General features: G+C 39.8%; 1 protein-coding gene across 2 annotated transcripts in view; it reads right to left on the bottom strand.

Moving 5' to 3' along the window:
- Positions 1-1,210: 1,210 nt before the first annotated feature.
- TSPAN14 (tetraspanin 14) overlaps positions 1,211-12,194 on the bottom strand; it is a 295,722-nt gene continuing 284,738 nt past the window's right edge. Inside the window, exons 9-10 of one of the 2 annotated variants that reach the window (XR_015295897.1) lie at positions 5,914-7,606; positions 1,211-5,864 (exon numbers count right to left, since the gene is read on the bottom strand). Coding sequence is in view for 1 of the 2 variants with exons in the window: in XM_086921992.1 (XP_086778118.1) it covers positions 7,535-7,606 (72 nt within the window). In the remaining variant the exon portion in view is untranslated. Of the gene's footprint in view, positions 7,607-12,194 lie in introns of both variants that reach the window. The other variant, XM_086921992.1, reaches the window with a different exon arrangement.

Below are 12,194 nucleotides of genomic sequence, written 5' to 3' on the forward strand. Positions count from 1 at the left end.
CTATTCATACAATTTTTTGTTTCTGCTTCTCGGAGTGCGAGAAAGCAGTGAGGCAACGCCCACGTGGAGGACCCTCCCTTCAATAGTGATAAATTGTATCAACTGCTTGTATAAGCACGTTTTAACTGTGCTCCACTGAACCACATGTTGGTTAGAAAACTGAAGTGTTATGTTGCCAAATGCCTACAAAAAAAGCTGATTTGTACAGCTCGGGCGATCTCTCTGCCACACCAGGCAGTACCTTCTTTAAAAAAAAACCAGCAGACAGCTGTTCTGTATTCCTAGTATTATAACCCGCTTCTGAGGGCTATACAGATTTGTATGGGCTTATAAAATAGGAGAGAGACAGTAACGGCTGGTACAGCTTACACTAGAAGGGCTATAATGCTATTAGAACATTCCACCTTCTAAAGATAGAATGTTTCAAGTTAAACCGAGAACTAGATGCATGCACTGGATGGAGTGTTGGAGAAGAGCTATACCAGACATTATTGGCCCCCAACCATTCTACTCTCTTCAATGGAGTTCCCAACAGTTCAATGTCCTAAATCCAGCATTACAGCCTGTTGCTGAAGAGATATATTGGTTGTTAAAGGCCTGTAGGACAAGTCATAGGCGAACACCACAGCCAAGGGCCTATAAAGAAGGAGAGCATCTTCAACAGCTGGTATAGCCCTAGGTACAATACCTACAAGGCTATTAGAACATTCCACACACAGAATTTTCCAAATTAAAATGGGAGTAAAAGAAAGATATTGGAAAGTCTGAACTGCAGGTCTATAACAGCTATTATTGGACCAAGTCGCTCTAATGTCCTCAATGGAGACATCAACATTTCCATGTTGCAGTCTACTATACATCACTTAACGGTGGACAAATGTTCTGGACATGTAATGTAGTACCGGACTTACCTGAACATGCTTAACTGCTTCAATGCTTCTGTCGGCCAACGGCCGTCGCGAGCACTACTTCCGTAGTGCTGCACACGTCCGTTGGCTGCCGCGGCCCCGCCCACTCCTCTAAACCGCCACGGAATTGCCGCTGCAGTTAAGCGGTTAAACCTGTGAGTTTTCAAAAATGAATGTACTATAGCCTAGTTGCTATTTAAAAGAAAAAAAGCATCAGTACCAATGGTCAACACCACACTGTGAAAATACATTTATGAAACGAATGTGCACAGATTTCAAGGGAAACTTTTCCACCCAACCTCTTCTTTAAAATTCAGTTTTTATTTCAAAACAGACAAAAAGCTCATGCACTCAATAAGGAGTGACAGCTTAGAAACAAGAAACAATGCAAATAACAAACTATCTCCATTTTTCAGTGTAAAAAATATAAAACAGAGTTAAGAAAAGTAATACAAACGTGTTTTAGTAATACAATTTGGGGAATTGTTACCTTGAAATAAATCTACAGTGCTAAAAAAAAAAGGGGGATTAGTTATTCAACAAAGCCAGCAAATGACAAAGCCCCACACACTAAAATTTCAAGCTTAAAGAACATTTTGGATGTGCGTTGCAGATTATTTTGGCAGTGATGATTTAAAAACAGCAACAATTGCAAAACTTATACTTTTTTCCACTTCTAATTAAGAAACTTGCTTCTCCCGCCCAACTGAAGAAATCAAGATGTAAGCATGCAATGTAAAAAGATAGTCAATTCTGGTTTATTCACAAGTCATTCCATTCTCGTATGTAGGAAAGATATGTTACAGTTAAAACTAACACCGCTTGCTGGGTCGTGATTAGGAGCATCTCCACTTTGGGTGTTTCGATCACACATCTGCGAAAACATGCTGTAGCTCCCAAAAATGTTGTAGGACTATTACTACAAAATCCACTAGTGCGATTTGTGAAATGGTTCAAGTTGCCACAAAACTTAAAATAACTTCCAAATCACCTCAAACAATTAGACTCAACATTTACCAATGTCTCTATAAAGCAAAATATTGTTTACTCATGTGCATGTGAGAGTCGGTGGAGGGCCAGCCACATGGGAGCATTTCTGAAGTAGGAAAAGATATGTGTGAAATATCCAATGTAAGGGAGAGACTTCTACTTTAAATATATCCAAAACTGCAGGTTGAAAGACCTGCATTGCTAGCAAGTATGGGTACTAGACAAGTAAAAACGAACATTCTATGAAGACCTATGTTTGTCTGGGGATACAGGGTTCCAACGTGAAACATTTAAAGAATTGAGAATGAATTATTAGTCTTAACAACCCTATTTTTGTTCAGTTAAAGTAAGTAGTCAAAACACAAAATATGATGCTTGAAATATTGACTGAAACTAGGCACTGAAAAGATGAATTCAAATCTCAAGATGTTTAAGTAAATTAAAGAGTTAACTTTACCATAAGTGTGCAATTTTAACCACCAACAAAGTTTGGATTAGTCCTGCCTGGTAGTAGCACTGTGGTCTCTCCCTTTGAATGTGTACATACAGTCATGGACCCCAATGTTGAATATTGATTTATTGCTTTAAGTTTTTTTGGGAAGATTACTTTAGTTTTGATCCTGCCTCTTATTAACTGTGAAGATTGGCATTGCAGTGATGGAAACATGAGCTTTCAGAAAACAACCTGTAAGACCAGTTGACAGAGCTTTTTTGGATATTGTTAAGACAGGATAGCTCAGCATGGTTTCAATCATATGGCTTAAAAGTAGCCTATAGATTTCCGCAGCATGTTTTAACTACATTATCTTTCTTACTGGATCATTGGTTTCTCTTTTCTCAAGGAGGTCAGTTCCTTGGTCAAAAAATAAAGGCAAGTTGTTGGTTAATAACAAAAGAAACATTACATTTATTAACAGACTGACTGTTGCCTCAATGAGAAACATAATATGTGTCCCATCTGTATAAGTGAGGCCAACTCTTTAACAAAGAAAAATAGCCAAGATCTGCATAAGAATATAAGAAAAAAATCATTGGGTGAATGATCCACTGTTTGTTCAATTTGAAGGATGCATAATGAACCTAAAAACAGCCCTTATGTGAAAAGGGGAAGGCAAATTACAACGTGTCTCATTGTGAAATACTCTGGAAAGGGGTTGTAACCAATGGAATACAGCAGGAGAAGCTAATTTGCTCCATACACTGATGGCAAAATCTATTTTCTGGATCTTCAAAAGAATGTTCAAACAGTACAACTATGATCTTGTTCATTAACACCTTAGTGTAAGGACAAAGTAACAAGTCTAAATGTACAGCGAGAGGATAGACACCATCTCTCCCCTTCAAACTGGTGGGCGTTACATGGATTTCTCAAACAGTCTGTGCATTTTTTCAATTCTCTGCTTGCTTCACATAACATAGTTCCCAAAGACTAACTGCAAAGATCACAGCATGCTCAGAAAACATTACTAATGCACCCTCAAACAGAGCTGTGGTTACTTAAAAGAGGTCTGCAGAAGAATAACAATTGATGCTCACACCAAGCTTTCATTTTAAACTTTAAAGATTCTGCAGTTAACAACGAAAGAGCTGATTCTAGGTAAATGGGCTAAGAATGCGGATTATGGTCCATCATTGTCAGATTCTGACTCTCTAAAGGACCAACACTTAAGGAAACTGCAAAGAATAAGCAAGTCTTGTCAAATGAAATTTGTGTAAAAGTAGTTTAAAAAACTGTGGATAATATGCAGAAATTCAAGCTGTAACGTGAAGACAAAAACTACTAAATGCAGCAGGGTGCAGCCTGCAGCTTATGAGTCAAGAAAGATTGAGAAACAAGCCCATTATTTTACATAACTTTCATGCAAATGTAATTGAAAATCTAAATAACGCTAAAAGAAAAATATACAAATTCAGTTAGTATGAGGGCAAGAACATAGGAGCAAATCTGCAGCGAACGAGAGACAGAGAAGGTGCTTGACACAACAGAAAACTCAAGCCATTGACATTCAAAAGCAGGGACAAGATGGAAAAGGACTTTCTCAACACTAGAGATGTGTCTGAGGAGTCACTTTCCGCTCTTCCAAGTACACCGAGGACTCTTCATCTCCTTTCCTACTATTTTTATGACTGAATGATGTATCAACTGCAGAGAAAAAAGGCAAGATTTTCTATTGCTATTCTTTCCTACCACAAAACGAAAATATGTTAAAATGGCTTCCTCCGACGCACAATTTCGTGGAAGAAAATATAAGGTCCGTGCATGTGGCAAATCTAATAAGAAACTCGTAAACCTGTTTTCCACATGTACATCCCTTAGTAAGAAATGTGTTTCTGGGCAATTTGACGCTAAATCTGCAGATGTGTGAGGTTGCAAAACAACAGTGTAAGCTAAACGTGATTTCTTACACCCTTTGCTCCTATCATGCGAAGTCAAGCTATGAAAACGAATATCACTTAGGGAATGAGATTCATAATTTTTGGAATGACAGAGGGGCAGAGCAGATTCTTTAAGAAAATAAGGTAAGTAATCTGGAAAAAGCTAAGATTTACAGGTGTGGAATGTTTGTATGTAGGTTTAGATGAGAGCATCAAGTGCTCAAGCTTTGTTTAATCACTTTTGGTCCATAACGCGACACCATGAAGGGCTCCGCAAAAAGATTGATTGAAATACATTGGATACATTATACAGTTTAGCAAACATTAAAGTGGTCATATTTTATTTAATAAAAAAAGGATAAATATACCGTCAGCACAAACAACAATAATGAAACACCCGTGCATTGTACTGCATCCTGGAATGGTCGGATCCGACTGGAAGAATAAACCCTACTTCAGATGTGTGCCTCATGGTATCTGGATCCCAAATTCACAGCACAACAGGTTTGAAAATAGATGGAGAAAATGATTTAACTCTCCCATATAATGCATATTTACATTTGAGCCTTGGACACTTCTGACAATGTTATTATATGGCAGTGTAATGCAAAATAAGATTGCTTAAACAAGAAACACCTGACAGGTTTATACACTGCTAGAGATAATGTTCTTTTGGAATGACTACGAGGGGTACCATGAAGGAAAAGTGAACAACCACCACTTATAGAACTTCTGGTAAAAATAAGAAATAATTTTCTGACTTTAAAAATCAAACTCTATGGTATTCATACATGCATCAAACACAGTTAGCAATGCCATTGAGGAGGTTATGCACAGGAAAGGTAAAAGGCATATAAACCGCAACAGTGAAGAAACGAACACAAACACATAAGCTGAACATTACAGCCATAACCCTAGCAGCTAAAAAAATTCGAGGCTCTCATTTTATAATTCGAATCCCAATCCCAGACTATGCAAGTAAAACGTCACTAATATAAAAAAACAAAGGTTTGGATTGGGAATTGAAAGGAACAGGAAGCCTCAATGAATAGGCCTGAGAAACAAGAGTTGCAGAGAGAATATGCCAAGATTGGTAGGTACAATAAACCTTGCTTACAATCAGTCCCCAGCATTGAATCTCAACTTTTATCATGTGCATCATATATGCACTGTTGTTTTTACTCCATAAACGCCAATGCCACCAGGTGAAGGAAAATAGATAAGATGCTGTGAATACTGTATAACTACCTGCAAGTTTAGCTTACAACATGATGAAGTAAATAGAGGTTGTAGGAAATCAGAACTTGCATCCAGTAAATGAAGGTGAACTCGTAAATAAAAATAGAAAAACTGCTGCAAGTGTTCCTGAAAAAACTGCTGCAAGTGTTCCTGCATGTAGCACTGTGGAAATGATGAAGTCACAAACCTTTATTGACCTGGACAACCCACAAAGAACGGCTGCACGGACTGTGCCAACCAGCTCAAGCTGCAAAGCACTAAATACCTGGAATAGGTAACCAGCAGACGCCTACAGGAGACCCAAGTAACAGATGTAAAAATGCCAAGTGTTTGAATCCTGTTTTGCTCACTCTGGTATTTCAGGCCATGATGGGTTCCTTGGTCTGAACCCTATCATAGCGATCTCTATACTAAGTACACCAACAGGAGCCACAATGTCTATGCAGGAATAGCACAAATCAATCTTCAGTGATCCTAGAGAAATTATTCATCTGCAATAGAAGAACGCAGAAAACAGACGTTTTGGCAAATCGAGCAGCTTTTCGTGCGATTTCAGTCAAACATGTTTAAACAGAATTGCGAACGGTGGTAAGATACAACTTTTTCATTCCTATAAATATAAACTATTTACAAAGCTGTAGAGAAAAAGTAAACAACGCAATTATAAACCTCCCTCCCCAATTACCCAATATAAACATGTCGCAAACATTTAGTAAAACACTTAAATAAGCAGGTGAATTCACTCTGGATATTCAAAATAACTGCCATTTCTGAAATTTTGTGATATTCATTAGGCAACAGAAACAGGCGTCCTTCAAGTGATAGAATCATCAAATGCTGATTACACCTCTAAGTAACCTGGACCCAGAAGGAGCGATGATCATCCATACAGGGAGGTCTCTTTCGACAAAAAGATTTAGAATACATTTCAAACTCTCATTTGCTTCCTGCACTTTTCGATGGTCTTTTAAGTCAAATAGTCCTGGAGAAACCGCTGGAAGAAATAGGTTTGGCAATCAAGAAACAGTTGGCCATTAGAAAATGAAGTTAAATGGATTCAATTGTAAAACGAAGAAGATATTCTAGCATACCTGATGACATATTACAGACTGAGGTGCCCTATCATATAAAACAATCTTTCACCTTTTAGAATATACTTGGCATTCTGACCATTTCTTTAAAATTCTTCCAAATTAGATACCATCAAAAACATTTTAAATGTCTTATGACTACTAAACCACTACATGTCAATACTTTAGGATGAGTGACGTTCTACTATCGACAGGAAGGATATCCTGCAAGGCCAAAGAAAGAAAATCAAGCAACATTTGACAGCTAAACAGGTACAGCAGAGATCTGTATTAGATGACCACGGTAAACAGTAATGATCATAAACCGCTTATCGGAGGCAGGCACATCAAAACATGAAAAATCTCAACATTATAACATTGAAAAGCACACTTGTTCCACAACATTCACGGCCGCCTTCTGCAGATATATCATATCAGAAAACCTTTCCGCAATGGTGGCATATCTTCCACTGCTGAGGAACTGATGTGGAAGTATTTCCTGCAGGAAGTTTGTGATGCCTCGATCTGTTTGTGAAGCTTTAGACAGACTCTCGCAGCGCTGTTCTTTCTGCAGTAATTATGTTGAGTACTGAAATATTAGTAACCCCTTTGTAGAATACTGCTGCCATATTTGTATTACAAGGGCTGCTCCAACTTTAAGGGGATCGTCTTCAACAAAGTGAAAAAAGCAGGGAGTTCAATATTTCCATTATTTCATATTCTCAGGGCATTTCGTAGCATTCTTTCACAGGAATAAATGATGGGGGAGTAGTACACAGCTTGAGTGAAGTCTATTTCAAGTAAGTGGTTTCTTTTCCTGGAGCAGAGGTGGGAAGTAGAGACATGTTTAATGGAGCAAGGTGTAATCCATGGACCAGTGCACTTAAACCTTGCTCATGGTGAAGAAACATCTTTGTAGACCAGTAAGATAACAATGTCTGATATGAACCATCAAATGTGGAAGCCAGCTTTTACTGCATCAATATCGGACATGAGAGTCCTAGCAAGGAAAATTCCAAAAATCTGAAAAGCAAGAAACAAGACAACTAATTAATACCGACAGGCATACAGTATGGTTTAATCACATAATAAAATTAGTGGAAGATGTTAAGTAATCAAACTGTTCACTGTAGATCTAATACAGTTGTCCATTTGACACAATTGTGGGCTCATCAGATTATATCATCTCAAAGTCGCAGAGTAGAAGCTAATTTTATATGTCCAATTTTCTAAGGGATGATCAAAAAAAATGCCTCTTCGCATTAAATCTCTGATCTCCTTTGCAGCCAGCCGAGTGACCTCAAGAAAGATTTGAGTGCACACATCCCAACACCCTGCAGATCATGGTACTAGAAGTGGGAGCTTGTCCTAACTCTCCTTCCTGACCACGCCATTCCCCAAACAAAAACAACCCTGCTGTCAGTGCTACACAATATGGTATCCGCAAAGACGATTGCTTTAAATGTGTAATTTTCTAGGAACTAATGGTGGCTCACCTAGAACCCAAACTTCAGATATTACAACATACTGCAACACTCAGCAGACATGACAATGTGAGAAGGATTTTGTTACTTACCCTGTAAGCATCTAATCTTGGCATGCAGTGCTGAGGATTCACATGCTTTGCATACTCCTGGCATCTAGTGTTGGGTTCAGATGTGTGCAAGTTGCTTTTCTTTCTTGGTGAAAATGTGCATGGGCATAGACTTCATTGTTAGATTGTTTTCCCGCCGTGAGTGAGAATGGAGTATAATTATCAGTAAAAAGTTGTTCATGCATGTGAAAGCGTAAATAGCAACTGCAACAATCATAGGTGTCCGGGGAAGAGGTGAATGGGCGCATGCTAATCTACAGAACTACATACCAAGAACAGAAGTTTACAGTGTAAGTAACAATCAGTTTGAGGCATGTGTGGTTGTGGATACACATGATTTGCGAAGACTGTATAGAAGTGCTCTCCAAAGCGGTGACTTGTTGGCGTACTAGAACATCCACACAATAGTGGTTAGTTTAAATGTGTGGTGAAGACCATGTAGCTGCTTTACATATGCCAGCTATTGCGAAGTTGCCCAAGAAATCCATAGAAGCCCCTATTTTGTAAGTAGAGTGCGCTGTAAGGGGTAAAGACAAAGTTAGTATAGCTTTGACATAGCATGTCTGAATACATTTAACGATCCATCTGGAAATACCCGGTTTAGAAATGGGTTTCTTTTATGAGGGGGTGCAAAAGCAACAAAGGTGTTTAGTTTTGCAAAAGTCTTTGGATCAGTCACTAGAATACATTAATGCTCTTTTGACATCTAGTGTACGAAGAGCTCTTTTTGCCACAGAATCTGATTAAAGGAAGAAAACCAATAGTTTAACCAATTGGTTATGGTGGAAAGGGGACACTACCTTTGGAAGGAATTTTGGGTTGGTACGAAGAACCACCCTATCCCTATGTAGTTGGAAAAAAGGTTCTTCTACAGTTATTGCTTGGAACTCACTGACACGCCTTAGTGACGTGATGGCAATTAAGGAAGCTACATTTCAAGATAGAAATTGGAGGGAGCAATCGTGTAATGGTTCAAAGGGTGGACCAATAAGTCTTGTGATAACAATATTGAATTTCTACATGGGTGCAGGTGGGACTCTGGGTGGGATTACTCTTTTAAGGTCTTCCATGAATGCCTTAATAACTGGCACTTTGAACAAGGATAAGGGTTGCCTATTTTGTAGATAGGCAGCCACTGCTGCAAGATATACATGCATGGAAGTATAAGCAAGGTCAGAGTGCTGTGAACGCAGAAGGTAACAAATGTTTGTACAGAAGCATTGAATGGGTCAATATTTGGTTACAGCAGTAAAAAACAAATCTTTTCCACTTGGCTGCATAGCAAGCTCTAGTGGTAGGTTTATGTGCTTCCTTAAGAATGGTCATACATTCTGGTGGCAAATTTAAGTATCCGAATTCCAGGACTTCGGCAGCCAAATCTCAAGGTTTAGCTCCTTTGGGTTTGGATGCAAGGTTATGCCATGGTTCTGAGTGAGGAGATCCGGGTTGAGGTGCAGCTTCTAGTGTGGAACTACTGAGAGATCGAGTAGTGTAGTGAATCACGGTTTACGAGCCCAGGTGGGGGCCACCAGAATGAGGGTTAGAGACGTTTGCCTGAGCTTCTGAACCAGAAACAGAAGAAGATGAAGATGAAGAGGCAGAAAGGCATAGGCAAATATCCCTGAACAACTCATCCATAGAGCACTTTGGATTGGGGTTATGGTTTGGGCATTTTGTGTTCTGTGCTGTCGCAAAGAGTTCTATTTGTGGAAACAATCATTTGTGGGAGATGGACTTGAGGGTGGAGTTCCTACTCGTGGACTTGTTGACGCATCCTGCTGATGAGGTCGGCAAAATAAGATTTTCAGCTAACAGATGGATTTTGTGATGTATTGCCGAAAGGTCTGAGAGGCACAATATCTGTAGAATGTGCTCCCCTATTTTTTGTACATAGTACATGGGTGTCATTTAATCCGTTCAGACTAGGAAAAGTCTGCCTATGAGGGGATGTAGAAACTCTTTCAACACTAGGTGCAAAGCTTGAGGTAGTTCATATGGAGATTCTGGTATTTGGTGTTCCAGAGACCCTTAACTGTTACATGTTGTAAATGCTCACCACACCCTGTGTGGCATGAGTCGGTTAGAACGATCTGTGGATCAGGATCAATGACCAGCTGCCTTTTAACAGGTTCTGTGTTCCACCACTGCAGAGAGTGATGGGAACGGCTCTCTATAAACACTAGATAGTCAAGCCGACCCTGTGAGTAAGTCCTCTGTTGTGCAAAAAATTCTTGTAGAGGACGAATGTTCAGTCTTGCATGAGGCACTATAGCGATGCATGATGCATCATTCCCAAAGGACGCATGAGAGTTTTGAAATTTCAAGTATTGATTGGTTTGAAACTGTGGCAGCAATGTTTGAAAATTTCGAATTTTGGCACCATTTGGATAGGCTAAACCTAATTGAGTTTTGAGTTTAGCGACTGGATATGGCTGCAGCTGTGAAGATTGAAGATGGGAATTTTGGACATGAACAGTGAACCCCAATTGATGTAAGAGGTGTATGGTAATCTGAGTGTCTTGACAACACAGAAGGTATGCATGGGCTGTGATAAGCCAGTCGTCTAGATACAGGAAGACATGAAAGTCCTGTCTGCGTAAATGAGCTGCTACCACTGCTAAGCATTTGGTGAACACACTGGGTCAGTGGTTATTCGGAATGGAAGTACCTTGAATTTATAATGTTTTCCTGCTATTACAACCTGGAGGTAGTTGTGATATGCTGGGTGAATGGGGATGTGAAAGTAAGCGTCCTTTAAGTCTAGTGCTGACATTAAGTTGCCTTGCTGTAGAAGTGGAAGCACCCGTTGAAGTGTGACAAGATGGAAGTGCTCCGATAGTATGTAGTGATTTAGAGGCCGTAGATATAAAATTGGCTGTTGGGAACCGTCCATTTAGAGAATAAGAAAGTACAGGGAGTAAAACCCTGACCCTTGATGTGATAAAGGAACTGGCTCTATAGCTCCTTTGAGTAACTTGCACTTCTTGTTTGAGCAGTTGGTGATGATTCAGAGAGCCTGTGGGTGCGAAGTGGAGTACTGAGAGGAGTGATGGTGAGCTCCATTTAATTACCATGTTGGATAATGTCCGATGTTATGGACTGCCAGATAGGGATAAAATGCTGCAATCGACCACAGGCAGGTATAGAATGATCTGGGTAAGGAGAAGCAAGTCACTGCTTGTTATCAGAAAGGGCATTATGCGTGGATGTACCTTTGCCTCGACCTTTTAAGCTATTACCTCTATAGTTGCCTCTGAAATACACTCCACATGGAGAGGTGTGAATCTGAGATCTGAAGGAGGATGACGAGATATCTGTAGATGCCGCTTTGGTACCTGCTCTGTAAGAGGAGCGACTAAACGTACCAGGAGTGGGGGGTTTGGGAGCGCCACCATGGATCTGACAGCCTCAGTGTCCCTGTTCATCTTTTCCAAAGCCTCATCTACCGGTGGGCCGAAGAGGTGCTCTTTAGCTAAAGGGAAATTAAGTAATGTCTGTTGGACTTCTGGCTTAAAACCAGAGATATGCTGCCAGGCAGAGTACAGTGCGCATCTAATGGAAGAATTGGAAATTAACTTCCTTTCCTGAACTAGCACCTGCTGTTTTTTTATGTTCCTCTGTGAGGTATTGGAGGAGTTCCTTCATTTCGTCCGAGTGAGCTCAATCATATCTAGCCAATAACCCTTGTGTGTTTGCAATCTGCCAATGATTAGCAGACTGTGCAGCAACAGGTTTGCCTCATGCATCATTAAGTTTTGATTCCTTATCAACAGGACGGCGTTAGGAATAGTTTATGAATTATCCCATTTACAAGCATTTGAGACAACTAGGGAGTCATGTAGAAGCTGTCCCCTAATAAAATTGTGTCAAATAGTGCGGCCTTATATTCTTTTATCTACCCTAGGGGAAATAATGTGAGCCTGTGCAGGATCTTTAAAGATATCTGCAAGGCACATCATGCCTTTGAGCATTGGAAGCAACAGAGAAGCTCTGTGTGTGGTACACAATGTCACCCGA

Source organism: Lissotriton vulgaris, chromosome 5 (genome assembly GCF_964263255.1).
Source record: "Lissotriton vulgaris chromosome 5, aLisVul1.2, whole genome shotgun sequence".
NCBI lineage: Eukaryota > Metazoa > Chordata > Amphibia > Caudata > Salamandridae > Lissotriton > Lissotriton vulgaris.